This window comes from Uloborus diversus, chromosome 2 (genome assembly GCF_026930045.1).
Source record: "Uloborus diversus isolate 005 chromosome 2, Udiv.v.3.1, whole genome shotgun sequence".
In the NCBI taxonomy this organism is placed as follows: Eukaryota; Metazoa; Arthropoda; class Arachnida; order Araneae; family Uloboridae; genus Uloborus; species Uloborus diversus.
Genome location: NC_072732.1, coordinates 58,595,245 through 58,618,847, shown reverse-complemented (window position 1 = coordinate 58,618,847; position 23,603 = coordinate 58,595,245). Strand labels below are relative to the sequence as shown.

At 31.4% G+C, this 23,603-nt stretch overlaps 1 protein-coding gene across 1 annotated transcript in view; it reads left to right on the top strand.

Annotated features, from left to right (window-relative positions):
• Positions 1-538: 538 nt before the first annotated feature.
• Positions 539-23,603, top strand: part of LOC129216333 (kinesin-like protein KIF26B) — a 211,537-nt gene continuing 188,472 nt past the window's right edge. The window contains exons 1-2 of the mRNA XM_054850544.1: positions 539-567; positions 755-932. Of these exons, the coding sequence (XP_054706519.1) occupies positions 539-567; positions 755-932 (207 nt within the window). The remainder of the gene's footprint in view (positions 568-754; positions 933-23,603) is intronic.

Below are 23,603 nucleotides of genomic sequence, written 5' to 3'. Positions count from 1 at the left end.
TTTTTCAAAACACCCTATTGTCATTTTGAAGCTTTCAGTTACCCTACTTGCCTTTATAAATTGCTTTTCTGCTTGTTAAAACATCCTGAAATGCAATAACACTGTTAAAACATAGAAGTAAGCAGTTAAAATTAGGGAAATTTAAGGTACACGTTGCCCTGAGTACTAGTTCTATTGAAGTATTCAGTCGAGTCTTACGTAATTATTTACAACATTAATTTCGCATTGAAGACGGAAGACAGATATAGAATTAGAGCCACTTGAAGCAGAAGGATGCAAGTACCAAAATTTAAAAACTTGAAGATAACTAGTAAAAACAGTAGAAGGATCTCTCATCTGTTTTGTGGCAAGAGATGGTAAAAATTGCCACTGCAGGTTCTGCTATCGAACATAATTTAACAAAACTTTTCAATGAGAGTCTGCCTAGGGTTTGGACTTCGAACGCTTTTAACTCAAAATATAAAAAAGTCCACTTGTTTTCTTTTATATCTTACTGCCTTAATTTAGAAAATATTTTGAACACATTCTTTCTGATGTAATGTTGATCTACCTCTTTCAAACTACCAAGTAAATGATATAGCGCGAGTTTTGCTGTTACTCTCACACAAATGCGAGTACTTCCTTAATCTCCCAATTAAGGTCCGGGAAAGGGTGATAATGATAAATATCACCTCATTGTGTGACAGGAAGAGCAGAACTTGCTGAGTTATCCACGAGAATTTGTCTTCATTCGTCTTCTTCATGTTCTTTTCAGGGCGGCCCAGAGGCTGAACCTGTCCTCCAAGAAGCGACGCCGTCAGCACCACCATCCGGATTCCGAGCCACCTCCCTTCCTGACGAATTTTTCTGAAATCCTCCGAGTGTCGCCACCCCCCGTGCCGCCATCCCTTCTGAGATCGGTCGGCAGGAAGGAGAACTTCTCCATAGGAAAGGTCAGTGGATTTTGGAAGTTATTAAAAACTCTAACCCATTTGCGTCCTGATTTTTAAAAAGTTATGAGCACCAAAGCTTAAATGTATTATTTCTAGCCTTATGGACAAGACCAAAAATAAATGTAGATCAAAGACTGAGCTTAAAAATAGATTTTCATACCAACACATAACTTTAAATATTTTTAATGACATTTACCGTATTACCCCGCAGTATCTAGCATGCCGCAAAATTCGGGGATCAACAGATTTTCAATAACACTTGCCTGGTCCTTTCCAGTATGCCGGAAAAATCGAGGTTAAAAAAAATGTATACTATAAAAAAATATATATATGTTCAGCTTAAAAATGACTATAAGTTCTGTACATATCTTATTAGTATTAATAAACCGTGTAATTTTGTAAACATATTTACTAACAATGTCATTTGTTATTTTAACAAGAAAAATATTTTTTAATAATGAATACTTTTATGAAAATTAAATTAAAACTAAGTGAGCAAACATATAAGCAGTACCGCCCCTTAATCAGTGCTAAAGACTTTACCACAGCTATTAAATAAATAAAAACTGAACTTACCTCTCTAAAAGGAACATTAAATAATGTATTTTTTAGCATCATGTTAGGTAATGCCGCCATGGTGGCGGCATATTTCCACTGTATGGGTCAAAAGCAATTTTTTAAAGGAACGAAAATGCGCTCTTGTGAACTGTGCTTAGTAAAAAGAGTTAGTTAACAGAAGTTAGACTTAACACATGAAACTATGAAGAAAATAATATTGTAATGCGAGCAATACGTCTGAAGGTGAGTTACTGGATGTAGCACCTTGCTCATCAAAGCCCGTTCAGAATGTGCTTCAAAAAAATGTTTTTTCAATCGCTAGAAAAGTTTGCACCAATTCCAAAATTGGTTGCAGAAAGGGTACAGGAAAGTTCTAAAAGTAAAGGCCACTCGTCAATTCTAACGGGAACCCCAATGAAGGCAGATTTGGAAGAAATAGTAGCTAAAAGAAAGGAAAAAACATTGAAAAAGAAACAAGCCGAAAGAAAATCTGTAGCAAAGATTTTGGGAATGTATATCACAACTGAATCCAAATGCAAAGAAAGAGAAAGCAGTGACAGCGTGGCAAAAGAAAATTAATAAATCTGTTAAAAAAAGGTGCAAGCGACTTTTTAGTTCGGAAAACTCTTCAGATGAGAAGGACATCGACGTCAAAAAGTTTCGTGACGACGACAAAAATTATGACCTTTTTGATCCAAGCGATTCAAACTTTGTGCAACTTAGTGCTATATTGCTTTGTGCAAACGAACTGTGATACAGATGCACTTGCTGTGGCAAGTGGTTGCATTCAGAGTCTAACGATGCTGAAACAGCTGTAAACTACATTTGTGATTTTTGTAAATTTTGAGAAAAGCAGATGAATTCAAAATACTGTTTTTTCACTCGTATAAACTAAAAATATCATTTCTTTTGCTTTTCAATTCCTATATTGTATTGCTAATTGCATATAGGATTTTCGATAAATTTTCCTTCTTAGTCCTTTAGTCATATTGGCTAGTGGCGGGATTACCCCATATCCGTGGCGGGATTGATCCAGCTCCCTGGGTAATACCGCCACAGTGCAGAGGTTGAAATTGATGTTTTATGACTATTTCTTTTGTTTATTTATTAATAACAAATTTTGTATACATTCTTAAGATGGCGTACAATGATCCAAAATTGATCTAGCTCATAAATACGATTTTTGATGGTGATAAAAATTAAGTTCCTTAACTTGGCGGCATTCCCCCGGTCAACCCTATAAGTTTTTGTCTAGTCTATTCAGTGATCAGAACAGGCTACGAGACTTCAGAATTTGACAGTGTGCAGCTATATATTTGGGAAAAATATTTTCTTAGTGAAACAATAACTGTACAATTGAAACTGACGCAGTTGTTGCAGCAGTTGACTGTTACAAACCCTTCGACATATTTGTTATATAGGTACATGTTTCATAATGAAGAATTTTTCTTTTTTACCCGTGTTCATTTGTGCCCCACGCCTGCTCACATGTGCCCCCCTATACGGGCACATGTGAACAACTGCAAACGTTTTTTAAAAATACCATAAAGAAATAATTTTTTAAAAAATACCAAAAAATCCATGACACTAAGAAAAGTGTATTCAATCATGGGGACACTTTTGCGTTGAGAAATTGATAACATTTTTTTTGAAACATAAAGAAATGAAAAAAAAAATTTGTTCACATGTGCCCCCTTTTTCCCTACAATTTTTCCCAAGCATAAAAGGATAGCAATGCACTATTTCAAGATTAGAAGCTTAGGAGAAGAAATTTGATATAGTTTGAACAATAGGTTTTTTTTTTCTTTTCGGTTTTTTTTTTTTTTTTTTCCAAACGTTTTAACCAATAAAAAAGTATGTTTGAAAAAATTAAGAATCTAAGCTGAACGAAAGTCAGACATGTTGGGACGAGGAGAAATGGGGCTCGTTTAATTCTGGCGTTTTTCGTCGCACCATTTTCATATTCCTTAACTTATTTTTATAGCATAGATTATTTTCCATACTTTATTGTTTTTAAGTTACGATGTTATTTTTATAACTTGTTCTTATTAAAGTAAGTACTATTTTTGTTACCTTTTAATGTTCTTTATAACTTTAGTTTTTGTATTATTCTGATCATTCTGAAGATTTTCATGATATTTATCTACTGTTATTCCCGTAAGAGTGAATACATCTTTATAATGATCACTGTCTGTCTTGCTGAAAGCGAGCTGAGATCCCTGCGCACGCATCCACCGTGAGTGATTGTAATTAATGCAAGGGTCATACCAGAACCACTGCTTTGGGGCATTTTCTATGTTGGGTCTCGAGTGTCCAGGTCTTTGGCGGACGTAGATGAGGACGTAGGATATCTTGAAGACATCATCTAACTAATCGAAATAAATCCCTTCCGTTGAAACCGATTAGAAAATGACATTTACTGTAGGATTTCTCCGAATGGTGCAAACTTGGACCTCGTCATTTTTGCTTTTAAAACTTGAAAAATTTCTTTTTAGATGATGATACAATTGAAAATGTGGTTAATTACTGAATGTTCCCATTTGCACATTGACACTTCTACAGCGTCAGGTATTTAGCTTTATGTTTTTTCCTAAACATTCCAAATATACAGGGTGTTCCGTTTTAACCTGCAAGACCTTTATTTTCGCAACCGTTAGTGCTAGATGTATACTTCCAATTGCAAAAATGTTCAAAATCAGATGCAGAGTTAATATATTGAATGTTTGAAGCAAAAATAAATAGGAGTCAAAAAATACCAAATTTAACTTTTTATACGGGCCCTAGATCATCCAACTTATATTTAAAGAAATAATTTTCATTGAAGACTATTACTGACACAAAAAGTTTGAAATTAGTACGACCAATGTTCACCGAGATATGAAATGCAGCGTTTTGTGACTTACACCACTTTACACTCGCCATCAATAACACATTTTGGGGGAAAATATAGCGGTAAACAAGTGTCGAAAATTATACGTTTGCATAGAGTGTGGTTTTTCATATTGCTCGAGGTTTTGTAGTGTGTTTTTGCCTATCACGGCATAACATTTACATTTATTTTTGAATAGCAATGAAAAATATAGATAAGTTGTTTTTCTTACTTTGACGAACTGTCATTCTTCTGAAAGGACGATAAGTTCCAATCTCATCTTCTGTATGGTTCCTTAAAACTTTAAACTGGAATATCTCCTTAAGTTTTGGTCTCACAAATGTCAAGTTTTTTCTGTCAATAATAGTTTTCAATGGAGAGTATTTCTCTAAATATTAGTTAGGAACCCTTATAAAAAGTTAAATTTTGTATATTTTGACTCATTATTATTTCTGCTTCAAACTTTCAGTACCTTTCTTCAGTACTCTGCATCTGATTTTGAACATTTTTGCAACTGGAAGTATACATCTAAGACTAACGGTTGCGAAAATAAAGGTCTTGTAGGTTAAAACGGAACACACTGTAGACTCAAGGCCAAAATTTCCTAACTTTTGCGTTCCACCCTCCCTCTGTTTTAAAAACAACAGGGGTTGTTTTCGTTTATAAATGACTTGTTGAAATCTTTTGTAGAAGTTTTTTTTTTTTTTTTCAATGAAAAGGAGTTTTTTCAAGAAATAGAAAAAGGGGGAGTTGGATACCAAAGAAGTTAGTAAAAAGCAGATTTTCAAGATTTGTTTTTCTGTCTGAAACGAGGTTTTGTAACATAGTTTTCGGGAAAATTCAAACAAGAGACATTTTTCTTGATTTTTTTTTTTTAACAATAAAAATGAGCAAAAAAAAAAAAAAAAGTTTGGTTCTTGCGATATTGATATCTCTAACCTGGTGCAGGATTCAATAAGATTCAAAAAGTGACAACATTTCTCAAATTGATGAACTTTTTGCAAATTTTTATCAATTTCTACAAAGAATTAAATTTTTAAATGAAATAAACAAATAACATATTAAATGAAATTAAACTAAAACAAATCTGAACCTCAAAGCCAAACTGACGTAAGTCCAAACACAGCGATTTTCTTTTTGTTAGTGCATTGTACGCAGAAGCCTATTCCGCATCGAACCTTGTGAACGTAATTCTTAAACGAGCTGATGTGTGCATCAGATGACTTCCTTTTACACCAATTTAATGTCATTTCCCCATTACTGGCAATTTTAATGTGATTCAATAGTTTACTCTCTAAACATCACCAATAGTGGCCAAATTGAAATCAGATTTTTAAAAAAAAAATCGCTAAATCTTTCACCAAGTTGGCGACAAAACTTGGCGACTGAAAGACTGGCGATATATCGCCAAGTGTCCGCCAAATGATAACACCACTTGAGTTTACATCGAAATTAACAATGATTCCCCCCCCCCCAAAAAAAGGGGCAAAACACTCCCATAGAAACACCCGAATGCACCCAAAAGGGGAGGTGCACAACTAGACCCCAATAAGAGTCTCCATACCAAATTTCAGCTTTCTAGGACATACCGTTCTTGAGTTATGCGACATATATACGCACATACAGACGTGACGAGAAAACTCGTTGTAATTAACTCGGGAATCGTCAAAATGGATATTTCGCGTGTCTATACGTTCTTAGGCACTTATCCACGTGTGGTCGAGTCGGAAAAAAACTCAACATTCATTCGAGTGTGAGTAAAATGGAAATTAATGTCGATTTTTGAGTAAAAATTTTTTCTTGAATACATTACTTCCTTTTTTGTAAAAGGAAGCAAAAAAAATCCTTTTCAATCGTTTACCAGGGTTAAAAAAGCGCGCGTCCCATCCTTTGCATGCGCCGGAAAAAGTTTTTCCTTACTGCTGTAAAATTATCATAGTGTGACTTACGCATTTCTGGCTCTTCGGTACAGAAATTTGGGTTGACGTTTTTATAACCTTGATTTTAAAAATAAAAAAAATTCTTCTGTTCAAAACAACTTGACTGTACTTCATCACTTTAACGAAGGTACTTTAAGAACGAGCCTTCAAATACAGTTAAAAAACCGTTGAATGTAGAAGTATCAGATTATTGAAAGTGTTACACTCGTTTCAATCATATCTGAATTCATTGTAATTAGCTCTTCCAGTTCTGATCTTACAAATAATTGTTATTGAGGATTATTATAATAGAAACAAATTTTTGAGAATGATTTCAAAAATAACCAAAATTATCAGCATATTTTAAAGCAAGTGGAACTCTTAAAAACATTTCTAAAAACAGAGTTTTTAGAATATTTTGAAAAAAAAAAACAATTTGTAAGAAGATAGAAGGCTGTTATCACTTTAAAATGTCTGCAAGAGACAGATCAATGTTCTTTTTTTCTTTCGAAGATGTTCGAAGAAATGTGATATTTTTAGAACATTGTCCGTAACAGCGAAATTTTTTTTTAGGTACATCAGATAAAAAAAGTTTATGAAACGTTAGGTTGAGAATGGATTTTTTCGGACAACAATTTTTTAAGGTATTTTAACTCATGATTCTGAACAACAGAATTCGCCAAATAGTTATCATATTGAAGGAGGACTCTAAACTTGGTAAATGTTTTCAAGAATAACATTAACAAGGACACTTTCTTCTTTCGTAAGGCGCATTTTTCATTGTGGTGAAAAAATTATTTGGGGGCGAGGCGCTATCTAAAAGCAATACTGAACTGTTTTTACATTTAAAATTTATTTTAAGCACAAATGAGACAGTGAGAAGCAAAGGGATGTAACTGGACATTTTCAAGTTTTGAGTAAAACACGTTTAAAGGTAAGGTCTTAGGTAGGCCTTCATTGAAAAGTTTTTCTACATCATGCTGTACAGTGCAGGGCAAATTATTAGACTAAATAGTTTTTTTTTTGTACACTATTTGTACTAAAATGCTATTTATTTTACTGGTGAAGTACAGTACATACTGTACACCGATTATTACATTATTTTAGCATAATTTAACGTTTGCAGGTGGCAGCACTGTCTGTTTTGTTTATGTTCTTTGTTTATCTACCTACCAGGAACATAACCTCAATCAGCTTAAACAGTGCACTAGTTATCTTTATTAGTGTGTTATGTTATATTTAAAGTTAGGTTTAGGTAATTAGTGAGTATGTGTATGTGAGTATATATAATAGTGAGTATAAACAATTTTTTACCTCCTTTTTTAAAAAGTATTAAGAAATGGTGTAAACCTTGTGAAAAGTATGCCAAAAAGACTTAAATCGCTCATCAAGAACAAGGAAATGCATACTAAATATTAGATAATTATTTCACTGTTCGTTTATGTGTCTATAGTTATGTAATCAATAAAGAATTTGCTTTTAAAACAGACTCAGTCTAATATTTCGGCCAGCACTGTACATTTACGAGTTTACGAGAACTTCTACTATCTCTTGCCCTAAGACAGAGGAGAAGTTCACCTACCATTTGTGCTGGTTATCGCCAAATTTTTAATTTTACCACTTACATCCCTTTGCTTCTCACTGCCCCAAATGTGAAAAGTTCTACATTATAAAAGTGCAAGCTATGTAAAGAAGAAATATTTGGATTAGTTAAAGGTTAAAAATTTGCACTTCTATGCTCACATCATTGATATTACAAATTCATGTAAGTCGGGTACTTATTAAGAAACAAATATGTCTTTTTTCCCAACTTTATTCTAAGCTTCGCTTTACATAAGGAAGTGTAGGTTTGTACGAACCAAAGTGCAAGATTTCTTTCACTGTCAATGTCAATTTTCAGTGTTATGTCAAAGTGATATTAAATAGCGTTACAGTTTCTTCGCATGTAAGCGATATTGAATTTCAATATCACATCCCCCGAAGGTTTAATTATTCAATATCACCATGTCAAGAAAATATGGGATGTCTCTTCTAGCTTACTGATATTAAAATACAAGATCCTAGCCTGGGGGAAAAAATCTCTGTGCGCATGCGTTGAAAGATGAACTCTATTCTCGTTCTTTAAAGTAAATAATTCCGTCCAAAAATACATTCATTGGCAAATAACGCCTCTTCGATTTCTAACTCAATTACTGCATAAAATTTTCAAGACTTTTGCCTCGGAAAGGCGGTTTGTTTCAATTTACGGTCGGCATGTTCATTATTAATTAGCAAATTTCATTCCCGCAAAAATAATTACGTCGATCCTTTTGCGTAAAAGCTGCCTCACCGTAAAACCCCGAAGTGTACATTTCTCATGATTAATTCCGCCAACAAATTAATTATACAGTTTGCCTTTTAGGCCGTAAGCGGAAAAATGGTGAAGTGTTCCTCTCTTAGAAGACAAGCGTTCGATTCCATTTGCTGCACCATTCCAGCACTTTTGCAAAAGGCCAATTAAATTTGAATATTTAATTGGCCGCGAGTGAAAGAACAATTTTTCACACGTTTTGTTTATGGAAAAACTACAACTGCTTCATTTTGGATTTGTTTTAGGATTAATAGGAGTCATTTTTAAGCTCATATTAGATGGTGTCATTAATGTAATAGAAACAAAACTAGAATCCCTTTAAACCATGAAACTGTTAGATTAAAGCTGAAGTTGGAAACTTAATCCCTTCAATAAAATGTACATTTAGCCTATGGTACATAAACTAAAAAATATTGCGCAAATAAAACTTACACATTGTATTCGGTAATTGCTATAAGTTTTGCTTCAATAATGCTATAAGCTTGCATCAGTTCAATTTCAGCTAAAAATAAAAATGATTTTTTTTTCGTTACTTAATTCAAAACTTGAATTCCATTGCAGGAAAAAATATGTTTTGACCTTTTTATATATCAATCCCTTTTTTTCGGATTCGTAAAAGATGTAAAATTTGAATATTTATCTAGTCTAGCACTGAACATAGTTTTAAATTTAAAATAATAACTTTTTATTTCTGGTTAAAAATGAACAAGTTACATAAAAACTTGTTTCAGGCAGCACAATGATTTAAAGAATTTTGGTTCTGAATGGTTTGTAGAAGTATTATAAGTTTTTACATTCAGAGTGAGACATTAAATAAGGACTTTAAAGAAGGGTTAAAACACATACTTTGTTTTTCTTTATTTATTTATTCATTTATTTATTTATTTATTTATTTATTTGCATCAACGGAACCTTTTTTTTTCTTTCTTTCTTCTTCTTCTATCCATTTTATGGTACATAATTATGTCTTGAGAAACTGTTAAAAAATTCAAAAAAAGGTAATCAAAATTCTATATGAATTGCACGATTCTGTTTTCCGCCACTATAACTACTTCGTAAACATAATCGAACTAACGTTGTTGCGTATCGCATGAAAGACATAGCAGTTCACATTCTGAAGATTTCCGACTCCTGATCTCGCCACCTTCTCGAGACAGACGGGTTGAGATGATTAATTGCTGGAATAGGGAGGGCGTATTTAATTACACCCCTCACAACGATCAATCTACGCGTTGTCGACACCCTGCCACCACGTTCAGTCGGCACCCGCGACCGCTGGTGAAATCATCTTCGTTGTTTTTAGAACTTAAGAGCCCGTTTTCCATCATGCTTTCAAAAGTTTCGTTTTTCTTTCTTTTGAGAAAGCTGCTTTACAGTTTTAAATGGATATTAAATTCTTTAAATAATGCCATTTTAAATGGCGTTAGAATAATTGTTGATTTTCAAAAAATCTACTTCCTATTAAAGAGCCCTTTTTACTCATTATTTTTATGCCTCTATTATGGAGGTTTTTATTCAACTGCACGTATTTGAAATAATTCTAATTTTGTGAGCTGTAGTAATATTTGTAGCTTTATCAACTAATAATAATGGCAATACTTTATTATATCTAGAACGATATGATTCTTCGTTGTTGATTTAAAGATTAATTTTACGCTTTTTTTTTAAGTTAGTTTTATTGCGATACTGAAGTGTAAAGTACACACAGAGAGAATCCGAACGTGTCTACTGGAATCACAAATTTTTTTTCTGTACCCATACGAATCAGAATAAAAAATCGCAAGGTTGCTCAAGTTTATTTGAAAATTATTCTGCAAAGCTTCTCAAATCGCCATAGGACTAGTTACTCTATATTACATTACAACCCAGGGTCCCCAGTACCTACTATTATTCGTGGTTTAACTGGTTGAATTGGGCACTGAAGACAGCTCTGTTTTTTTTATCCAGATGAGAAGTTGAGTGACTCCTAATCCAGAGGTTATTGATTTGGAATGTAAACCTGGAAGACTTTTTGTCTCAATAGACATAACGTGCACCGGTCGCCATTAGAGTAAACAGAGCTAATTACATAAAAGACTTGATCTAACATTAAAAATCATTTCAGTCTAAAACCAAAGTTATGTCTTCGGCGTGATGGTAACGATACGTAAAAAGATGTTTGTATGAATCAATTTTCAGCAGTAAAGACTTGACCAAATACCACAGCCAAGACTAAATTGTCAATAAAAGGCCAGTTAAATGCAGTTTTCTTTTCGCTAAGCTGCAGAAGATAAGTTTTATACAAACCGAAAATGGTTATTTCTCTAAGCTATGACTTAAAGGATTTGTGCCTTTGGTCTGGTAGTGAAGACATATGCCCAAACCTACGCATCGCTAATAGTTTCCCTAATCAAAATTAAAATCATTACATATAGCTTTCACGTTTAAAGTATAAACCTTGCTTTTCAATTGCTAGAACTATCATCAAAAAAAAAAAAACGTGTCTGCAAGTAAGCATAAAAACCATTCCTTAGGGCGACCTGAATCGAAGCTTTTCAATATTCTTGTAAAAACTGTTACCTTTTTGATGAAAAATTAAGGAATGCTTCAAGTGAAAGCAGTTTCTTGCACACTTGATCAAAATGGCATAAAATTTAAGACATTTTTATATCCGATTTAAAGCCATTTTCTTCGTTCAAATGAGCTTTCGAATCCCTAAATAAAGAAGTAAATTAAGTGTGATGTTATGAAGTGATTTTTAACAGTTTGCAAATTGAATCTTAACTAGAATGTTTTCAAAAGCATATTCAACTTTAAGCGCTCATCCAATGCGTTCAAAAGAATACAATCGCCCCCGTGCACAGAAGAGTGACACGACTAAAAAAATCAGCAGTTCCTATAATCGACAAACTCGCAAAATATCTATCACATAATTTAACCGAATAATATAAGCTTTTTTCTTACTACTTTAGCATCGATGAACAGCTTCAATCCATTAGGTTTTTCAGAGCAATTTTACATAGCTATGGAAACTCATTCAAAATCATTACCAGAACTCACAAACTCAAAGCGAATCGTATCATTTCTGTTGCAACGGTGCGGTATTATATATTTTCAATTTGTAAAATATCCAACAACTCTATTGTATCAACTTTTTTTCAAGTATATTTCTTATTTAATCTGATACATCCAATAGATTTTTATAAATCTCGTCACGTTTCTCTTTGTTTAAAAAATAAAAAAGAAAACATCAAAAGTTGATACTTTTACTCCTGATGCGAAAAGGATCCAAATAAAATAAACTTCAGCGCGTAGATGTAGGTTTTAGCATCAATTTCCTGAAACTGTTAAGCCCAAAAATCCCAGATGAAAATGTTTCCAACCTGAAAGGTGATACAGTGAATCCAAGTTTGATTGGATCGTTAAGTATTAAACACAAAGGGACAGAACTCTACGTGATATACCGAATAAAGAAAGAAATATTTTTATTTCTTACATTACTGTGAGGTTAATTTTTAAGTTTCAAAGGAATAGCTGGTTATTTTATTTCCCAATAAAAACATCTTTTTCATATATTAGGGAGATAAAAGTACCCAACTATTATTATTTTATTTTATTATGGTTTGCTTAAAAATTTGGAAGCTGATGTGAGGTTGTTATTTGGCATTATTATTAGAAAACGATTTATTTTTTTATCAGAAGGCAAACCGTTTTATACTATCCCATTTAAAAAGAAGATAATTGATTAGCATCCAGAAAATAAAAGGGAGAATGGAAATTTTTAAAACAAAGACTATCATCCTAGGTAGAAATATGCATTGAGCTGTACAAACTAAAGTGGATGATTAAAAATACGAAATTAGAGCATAAGTTATTAAATTTGCAAAAAAAAGCCTATTCAGTCATTAAACCTAAAAAAAGTCACAGACATAGATACATTTTTTTCAAGAAAATTTAAAGTGAATTGAACTAGGTATTGAGTTTATTGCTCCATGTCCAAAAAAAAAAACTGGACACTTTAGAAAGAATTACAGCAAGTGGAAATTTGCTAAACGCTAGGAAAGTAAAAAAACATTGAGCAATGCGACTTTAAAAAGCTTTAGTAGCTGTCAGATAAAAATAAGAACAAATATTTGGGTTATTCCATAGACATTCATATCACAAACTAGAAAATTGATTGTGGACACGTGTTTCAAAATTTCAAGGAACCATTTTTTCAACTCAACGAAGTGTGGTCTTTGGAGAAGAGTCGTCCGAGAAACGACTTTTAACCAGTTTGCTAATTTGTGCTTGATATTCAATGTTTACTATTTTTACTTTGTTGCACGAAGGTATTTATTTATTTGATTTTTATCACATAAAAATACAGTGAAATCCCGTTAAAACAAATACCAATGCAACGGAATATGTATTCGTTTCAACAAAATAAATTTTCAGTTCCGATTTGATTTAATTACATTTCTTGAATTCCTTTTCAACGAAATTGTCGTTAAAACGAACGAAATTTGCGATCTCTTGAAGTTCGTTATAACGAGATTTCATTGTGTTTCCAAAAAACCTTTGCCTAACAGGGAAAGTCTGGGGAACATATGCTTCTCCAAGCATATTTAACTGCCTTACAGAGGTATTCTAGTCTAGAGGCTTGATTTTAAGGTGATTTTACGGGAGTAATAGAAAAAAAAACAGTAGCTATTTTCACTATCAAATTTTATCAGTTTTTTATTGATACTTTAAAAGTATAAAAATGCATAATAGTTGAAAAAAAATCAAAATTGTAGTTGGTGGAGGCTGGCAAAGTGGGGACTCTAAAAAAAAGTGGAGGGGGTCTCCTGGTTGACGTGATTCGAATCCTCCAGGTGATCTGAAACATAAAGTTAAGGTTAATTCTTATTAAACAATGAGGTAGAATTGTCTGGATGTAGCTGATTAGAAAATAAAAAAAATTTCAGAAAATGGCGTCTTTTTTTTTTAGAAAAAAAAAAGGTTACTTTTTTCGCTCCTTTTTTTGAACTTCGATAATTTTTTTTTTAAACACTAACAATTAAAAATTACAAAAACCCCTAGGTGGAGACAATTTTGATAGTGCTAAGAATATCTGTACCAAATTTCAAATAAATCGGTGTATTAGAACTTGAGATACCTTGTCAACCGTATCGAAAAAACTAGTTTCGAGAAAAACACGTTTGAAGTTTGCTGTCTCATTTCAGCAAAAGAGTTTATTTTAACAAAATTGCATGTAACTCCAAAAATAATTTAAATTGCCATAAATCCTCTTAGAAACTTATTTATAAAGGTCTAAACCTTGATAATATGAAGGAGAAAAAAAATGATTTTTTTTTTTTTTTAATTTCTAGACTTAAATAGCCTCTTAATTAAAGCGTAATGATAATCTATCGAACTAATTGTATTTCATATCTCATATTAAAACGTATTAAAACATACAAATAAATACAACTTTTTCAGGGAAAACATAAAATGTGCTATTTATACTTGCTTAACTTGAAACGTATTTCTGATTTGATCACGTTGTCTATGATATCTTTGAAAATCTTGTCACATCTTTTCTTTATTTTTCAACGAAATTTCTGGAAAGATTTTTTTTCTCCATGGGATTCAAGAATATTATGAACGCAGAAAAACTGAAAGTTATCTACGAAGAGAAAAAGTATTAGTTTCAATCCAACTACTCGGCTAAAAATTTTTATGTCTATTCGTCTTGAATCTGAAGAAAATGAAGAAACGTTTTTTCTATAGATATATTATCACTATCGAAAATTCTGATCACAAATTCAAAAGCAATTGCTGGATTCTATGAAATATATTCCTTTGAATTTAATATTCTTCACAAACTTTTATATTCGAGCTACACGCTATTTGTAACTATTTTTTATTATTTTAATTGTACACAAAAATGAAGAATCTACGCAATATTTCATGTTACGAATCTACTAAAAAAGTATAACCTTATATAAACATTAGAACTCTTTCAGTATGTTTCTTAATCTACGCTATATCATTTTAAAGTACATGCTTTTTTAGTGTTTTGCTAATTTATCCACTCTTCTACTGTCGTAACACTGAAATGGAATGAAGAATATAGATTTTTTTTCTAAGTAAGTGTGCAATCAAATTTTCGGTTCTCAGTCTGGTAGAAGAAGTGGCATAGCTTAAAAAAGAAAAATATATAATTGGGGAAGTAATGGGGAAAATAAAGATTTCACCAACTACTATACTTTTAGCTGATTTATTCTAAAGTACTGAAATACGAACAAAATACAATTTAGGTAATTATGTTAACTGGTTGGTTTTATAGTTTAAATTGATAATTACATACATCAGATGTGCGTCACCACACACCAGTTATGCAAACTAACTTCATTAGAATATTATAGCAAAAAATAGCGTTACATTTATACTTTGAATCAGTAATTAGTACGGTTTTTTTTTTTTTTTTTTTTTTCAATTTTTGAGCGGTTTCACTTCTGTTTCTAGGTCCGATATAATAGACAATTCACAACTCCAATACACTATAGAGGGCGCTGCAGCCACTGTCTAATGGCGGATGAAAAAGGTAAAGCAAACACACGCCGTAACTTGTAACTTGCTTTGACGCTCAGTGAATGACAGTAATTTTTCATCGTGTTTGGGGGAAGCTTTCTTTTCTATTCTTCTGAAATTACATTACGCTATAAACTGTCCGAAGCCTGTAATTTACCCCAAAGAAAACACGTGGAATGGAATGTTTTACCTTTTTTTTAGTATTGTTAATCACCGCAGGGTAGCATATTCGAGCTCTGGAGTTGCGAATAGAGGATATGAGAGAATAATACAGCATCAACACCGACTCAAATTAATTTATTGCATACTAGTGGTACCCGCACGGCTTTGCCCGTAGTTGAAAATTGAAAGGTCATTTGGTTCGCCTGTATATTTACAAATGATGGATGACGAATTTCTCCTCAATTGGCCATGTTCATTCGCTCTCCCATTCCACGTCATGATAATTTCGTAATTTACCCATCCATCTTATGATAATTTTGCTCCGGAAAATGTTCTCAAAATTGAGATAGAAAAAGAATAAAATCGAATTTTCGAAAAATCGGTTAAGGTCGATTTTTGAGTGAAAATTTTTTTGCAAATACAATACTTCCTTTTTTGTAAAAGGAAGTAAAAAGTATTATTTGCAAACAATCCCTCACGGTTCAGCATGCCTATCCAAGTATTATTGAAATTCGGCTCATTAGATCGCTGATAACTTTTTAAATTTTAAAGATATTGAACTGGAATTTTACTATGAGTTGCAGAATAAACCTGGCCTTTGTATTATGAAGATTTCAAATTGCAATCTTCCGCTCATGCACAGTGTAAATTTAACTACTTTCAACGTTCATATTTCATCAAATTTGCATAATTTTAAATTTTAATATCATGTTTCTCTTGTATGCTATCAAATATTCTGAAAGTTTAGTAACGGTTGACGGAAAACTCTTTGTGCTATGAGCCGAAAACCTTAAATTAAAATTTTCATTTTTGAAAGAAATGCTTATATCTCCATGTATATAAGAAATACTTTCATAAAAATATTTTTAAAAAATTCTACTTAGTTTGTAGTAGTAACTCTTTATAAGCAGCTCTTTATTAGGAAAGAAACCTCTAGCACCCTAAATTGCTCATTGAGTGCCATAAATCAATTTCAAAAATATGTCTAAATCCTATATGATTTACGAATTTTCTTGAAAACACTGAAAGCAATTAGAAATATATATTTGCTGTAAAATATTTTTTCTGGTAACACAAAAATAAAATTTTAAGTATTAAACAAATGTCCATCTAGACATGGCTTAGTTTTTCAAAAAACACATTAAACTTTGGCGCTCTTTTAAAGTAAAAATCACTTAAAAAGAGCCAAATTATAAAGCAGCATCATATCGCCATTGCCATGTGCTAGGGTAGACCGACCAGTGAATGAACAGTTAAGCACAATTTCATTTTTAAAAAATCCTAGTAATTTTAAATTCTATACTATACAGATCGTGATAGTTAAAACATTTTAATTGATCTATGTAAATATCTCAAAAAAATCCCGGGAACCTAAATGGTAGAGCTTCCGACTTTTTTAGGCGTTTAAAGAAAAAATGGCACAATGACACAGTGAATGAACACCTCCAACCAGTAAATGAACACAAATTGGTCCAGTGAATGAACATGATAAATTTTGATTCAAAAAAAAACTAAGTTTCTTTGAGATCTATCTATCTCTATAACTATCTATATCTATTTGTCTATCTATCTATTTATATAACTATCTATCTATCTATCTATATCTATCTTCCTATATCTCTATCCATCTATCTATAGATATTTCTATTTTTCTATTTACTAATCTATTTACCTATTTTTCGATATATATATCTATGTCTCCACCTGCCTATCTATATATCTATCGGTTAATCTAAAAACATGTTTTTCAATCCACTCATCTATCGGTCTATCTCTTTGTCTATTTACCTATTTATCTATGCAATTATCTATTTTTCTATCTATCTCACTACTTATTTATATCTAGCTATCTATCTATTTATCTATCCATCTATCCATCTCTCTATCTATCTATCTACTTATCTATCTGTCTATCTATATATTTAATTATCTACCTATCTATCTAATTATCTATCTATCTATCTACTTGCCTGTATACTTATCTATCTATCCACTTATCTATCCATTTATCTACTTATATATCTATCTACTTATCTATATATCTATCTGCCTATCTACCTAATTATCTAACTATTTATCTGTCTCTACATCTAAATATCTACCAATCTATTGTCCTAATCTATCTATCTATCTACCTGTTTATCTACCTGTCAATCTATTTACCTGTCTATCTACCTGTCTATCAACTTATCTGTCTATCTATCTCTTTATCAGTATATCTACCTATCTACCTATCTATCTATCTATCTTTTTATCAGTCTATCTACCTATCTATCTCTATATTTATCTACATATATATCTATTTACCTCTTACTTTTAATATATCTATCTCTATATCTTCCTCTATCTATTTATCTATCTATCTATATACAAGCATACATACATATCTACTTATCTATTCTTTCTCTTTCTATTTCTCTATCTCTCTATCTACCTGCCTATCTATCAAGGGAGATAAAGATATAGATAGATAGATGTAGATAGGTAGATATATAGTTAGATTGATACATAAGTAGATAGGTACATGCAGATACGTAGAAATCTAAACAGACAGACAGAGACAGACATACAGATAGATAGATATATAGGTAGATAGATAGTGAGAGCGGTAAAATAGATAAGTAGATATATAGATAGACAGATAGATAGATAGATATGTAGGTAGGTAGGGTAATATACAGATTGAGATATAGATAGATAAAAGATAAAACTCAGTAAAAAGTGCATTGTTTGCGAAGACAAAAATGAAGAAATTATAAAATATATAATGAAATACATAAATAAATAAGCACATAAAACTATCTGCATTACAAAAAAGTAAGAAAATGAAAATATCTCAAAGAAACTTCAAATTTATTTTTAAATCAAAAGAAATTTTGCTAGTGTTCATTCACTGGGTTTTCGCAATTTTTCGTACCCAGTGACTGAACACCCTTTTACGTGAAAATCTACGCATTCTGCATTGACTGAAACAGTTTAAATCCATAGCATAAATATGCATACTTAATTTTTCTTTCGTAGAGTTGAAAAATAAAATTTATTAATAAAAATAATATTTATGAAAATAATTGATAGCACGAAACCAGCCTTATTAATTTGAAAGAGAAAAAGAACGATTCACGGCAGTAAGAATTTCAAATTTTTTTTCAGAAAAGAAATGCGTATCCAATTTAACCAATCAGGTGTCAGATAGCTTAGAATATCAATAAAGAACACTTTTGCAGTGAATTTATTTAGAAAAAAACATTTTAAGCTTTTTTTTTTAAATGACGCGCTGTTCATTCACTGGGTGGTGTTCCCTCACTGGTCGGTCTACCCTATAACTTGCATAAATATTTCGAAACAAAAGTGCACTAAATTTTAGGGAATAAATTATATTATTTTTAAAAACCGTGGAATTTTTTTTTAATATGAAATGGTTTTTTAAGGTGGATAGGAAAACATGTAACATGAGAATCATCTTTGCAAGCAGACCTCGGTTTTCTTTTCATTTTTTTTTCTTTCGTTTAATTATCCTCTCTCGAGGTTTAATTTTTATTTTATTAAAGGGGTATGTAATAAAGAGAGAATAATATTGAATGAAACATAATATTATAAAAAATGTTTTTCTTGATAAGTAATTGAACTTGCTTCCTGCTTAACTTTATTTCCAGGAATGGGCTTTGCTCTGATCAAATTATAGCTCCCCGAAAAAAATCCCCAGAAGTCCCGAGAAATAAATCTAATATTTTGCTTCATCTTTAAATATTCCTCTCGTCACCTACACCAATTTCAATTCACCGTAACAATAACAAAAATAAAATACACCCCCTTCCACTTTTTTTTAAGTTTATTTTTATCTCTATTTCCTATTTAATCTTATGTATCTACCATGAATTCACCAATCTTCTCACGTCTCAGTTTGTTTGACAAAGGCAAAAAAAAGCAAAAACTTCGGGGGAAAAAGGAGGGAGTTGAGGGAGGGGTCATTCTCCACCCCCAATTCAAAGCAGAGTACTGAAGTAATAATAAAAAAGAGGGTAGAGAAGGGCTAGATGTTGAGCGAAAGGAGTGTATTAGTTGCCCAACAACTGCTAGAGCCTTCATGTAATTCAAAACCTCCGACATTTCCCCGACTTCGAATCTTCAGGGGACGACGGAGTGGGTTGGCTGACTTTCTTGGAATCTGAACTGAATCTGATCGAGATATCGAACGAGAGAAAAAGCTCGATACGTGACTTCGAAGAACAATGGTGGAAGATGCAAAGGTTCTGAAGGCTCTTTTGGGTTATTTTTCTTATTATTGTTGTTTTTTTGCTTTGCTGGTAATCGTCGATTTTTGATGCACTTGATGTTTCCATTTTCAACTTAAATGGAATTCTACAAATAAGAATGGTCCACACTTTGGAACGGGGGAAAAAGAAATGAGAGAAAAGAAGTTTGAAATCCGTAAACTGAAACGAAACAAAGGAAATTTAGTTTTCAAAAAAATTACTGAAAACAAAATGTGCAATGGATGAATTTATGTCTTCAAAGAACTATATCTTATTTTCAATTTAAACAATTCTCAATATTAGTTGCAAAGAAAGGGATAACTATACATACTTTGAATTATCAACTGTTCCTATTATAACTACTCACCTGAAAGTTTTTAAGATGAATAATTCAAACTTTTTTAGATTTGATAGTGATTATCAATTTTTGTTGCACTTGATATTTCCACTAGAATTCTGCAAATAGGAATGGTCTGCACTTTGGAACTGGTGAAGACAAGATATAAAGCGAGGAAAAAAATTGAAATTGCTAACTAAAACGAACAAAATAAAAGTTAGCTATCAGAAAATTTACTAAAACCAAAATCAGCAATGAATGAATTTATATCTTTAAGTAACTATAATTTATTTCTAGATTACAGTGCTGGCCAAATTATTAGACTAAAGAGTTTTTGTTTTTTGTACACTATTTGTACTAAAATGCTATTTATTTTACAGTTAAAGTACAGTTCACACTGTACACTGATTATTACGTTATTTTAGCATAATTTAAGGTTTGCAGGTGTCGGTACTGTCTGCTTTGTTTATGTTCTTTGTTTATCTACCTACCAGGAACATAACCTCAATCAGCTTAAACATTCACTAGTTCTTTTTATTAGTGTGTTCTGTTATATTTGAAGTTAGTTTTAGGTAATTAGTGAGTATGTGTATGTGAGTATATATAATAGTGAGTATAAACAATTTTTTACCTCCTTTTTTAAAAAGTGTTAAGAAATAGTGTAAATCTTGTGAAAAGTATGTCAAAAAGACTTAAAATGCTCATCAAGAGCAAGGGAATGCATGCTAAATATTAGATAATTATTTTACTGTTCGTTAATGTGTCTATAGTTATGTAATCAATAAAACATTTGCTTTTTAAACAGTCTAAGTCTAATAATTTGGCCAACACTGTAAGCAGTTATCACTATTATTTACAAAGAAACGAATTTCTATTTTGATTAATCAACTGTAACTAACTAACATAACTGTTCCGCCAAAACTAATTAAGACAACTAATTGAAGCTAACTAGTATAACCAACTGCTGTAATGAATATTTGAAAGGATAATTACTTCTATTTATCTAGTTCTCATTAGGTATTCTTTGAAGAAATATTATTTTCTGAAGCATAAGTAAAGAACATGTCTTATCTTCTCTACTGTTTTAATAATTTTCAGCCTTTCTACAGAAAAGTAAATTTTCAACTTGGAAGAGTGGTTGCATTATAAAGAACAAAACTCTTAAGGATATCTTACTTTGTAAGAAGAAAACATTTGTGGTGAAGTAATAAATGAGAAAATAATTGTCACGACAGTACAAAATAAAGTACAGGAGGAATGCATTGTTTATAACAGTGGTTCTAAACCTTGAGAGTGTAGAAAAATGTCAAGGGAGGCGCAAGTTAATAAAAGACAATAGTAACACAAACAATATGCAAATGAACACAGCATATTGGCGAGAAATACATCATCCATTATTTGTAAATATACAGGCGAACCAAATGACCTTTTAATTTTCTACTACGGGCAAAGCCGTGCGGGTACCGCTAGTTTAGCAATAAAACTCAACTTTTGATTATTTTTTACCAAACTAGCGTGTAATGAGTATATGCAAACCATTATTCATGAAATCATCAGATTTAATAAAAAGTTGTACAGATAAAATGTACAAAAAATTTCTAGATATTGATCAAAATCAGCATAAAAATTTAAAATGCATTCACAGAAGATAATTGCTTAAAATTAAATAGTGAATTAGAAGTTATTTCTTACTTAGGTAGCTAAACTTTTCAGGAAAACTTTCGCTGCTGTCAAACTGAATTTAGCAATCATTGTTTTTGATCAATAGCCATTTTATTCTAATTAGATTACCTTCAGCTTTCCTTAACCCTTTTAACGACTCGATAGGCTCTAAATTGGAGATCTTAATTCTTCTTTTTCTTCTCGAATAACTTAGGTTGTTCGAATGTTTCTTTCGTTAGAACAATTAAAACTTCATCTTAAATTACCATTTGTATCATAATGGCTTTTAAAGGTAATTATTGTAATCAACTTAAATCATCGCTGAAATGACTTTTAAATTCATTATCATTCAATGCAAGCTTTATTCGCCGTTTTTGTTGCATACGTCTCACTATAAAGTATAATACAAGGTATTACAAATTCATTTATCTATTCAATTTTTGCGCATTTGGTTTAAATCTACTGTCACATTTCATTTAAACACTGATTTCGTTGAGAATTTCACCAAACGTAATGATGTCTGAAGTGCCGTTTATCAACTCATTTTGAGAATTAAATATATACCTTTGTATAAAAAATTTAATCTGTCATCAACTACGTTTTTTACATTTGAATTCATTTTTATTCAATAACGTTAGAATAATTAAAGAAAAAACAGAATTTTTACTTAACATTAGTTAGAAGTACAAATTTTTTAATTAAATCGATATAAATGTGTAAACCAACTGTAAAATATCTAGTAAAATTTTTTACGAGTCTGAACGTAAAATTCTTTAAGTTGGAACACAAGATTTATACTAAAGACATTGTGTAACTGGATTTTTAAAGTCTATTTTTAACTAAATGCTTTACTGCGCGTTTCATTATTGCATACATTGTATTGCTTTAGGTTGAGTAAAAAGATGTTATGCTCTCCTTATTTCAAATAACACAATTATTTTTAAATGATTTTTTCCGTACCTCAGAGTTAGACGGACAAGTCCAAAAATTGCGATTTTCTGTTTATTAGTGCATCGTATGACAAAGCCTATTCCTCGTCAATCCATGTGAGCGCAAAGGGGGTGATTTCCTTCAGTCAAAAGTACTAGTTTTAGTCATTGAAATGGGTAGAATGAGCAAAAACAATTACATGGACCCAGAAAATACTTTCAATTTCCCAATAGATTTTTTTTTTTAATTTTTTAAATTGTTCGATTTTTGAAACAAGGCGTGGTCTTTATGACGTCACAAATGATGCAATTTGGCGCATCTTTCAACCACGTTTCCACGTTATGATAATCAAGCAGCGAATTAAAATTGTGCTCTACGCTTGCTATCAACCATATCGTTGCCAATACTCGCAAGTAAAGATGCGAATTAAATATTTTGTTCTGTGAATATCAACATTGAATGGCATTTCATCATTTGTGATGTCACACGACAGAAGTGTAAACAATGAAAGCGCACCGATTTAAGTAATTTTTTAAAAATATTAAACTTAAATAAATTATTTAAAAAATGGTCAGATCCTATGTTTTTAAACATGCTCTTACAGAAAAAAATACTTTTAAAATTTTGGAAACGACCCCATTCTAAATATATATATATATATATATATATATATATATATATATATATATATATATATATATATATATATAATTATTTACCAGTGTTAAAAGAGCGCGCGTAACATCTTTTACATGCGCCAGACAAAAGTTTTTTCTCTCTTCTCTAAAGTTGGGATTATATGACTTACGCTGTTCTAGCTTTGAGGTACAGATAATTTTTCTAGTTAAATATGTCATCTAAATATGCAAGTTCTGTCTCATGATCAACTTTCAATGAATTTAATGAACATAGGTCTGATTTACGTATAACGAACTTGAAATCTCTGTTCGAAAAGCTCTGGTCGTTTTAAGTATTTTGCTGAACTGAAGGAAAGTGATGATAGATGACGCCATAATAACCACATCAGTTTAGAAAACATTATTCTCTTCTTGCTCCACGGACTTCAAAAAAATACAACTTCTAAAAATTAATAT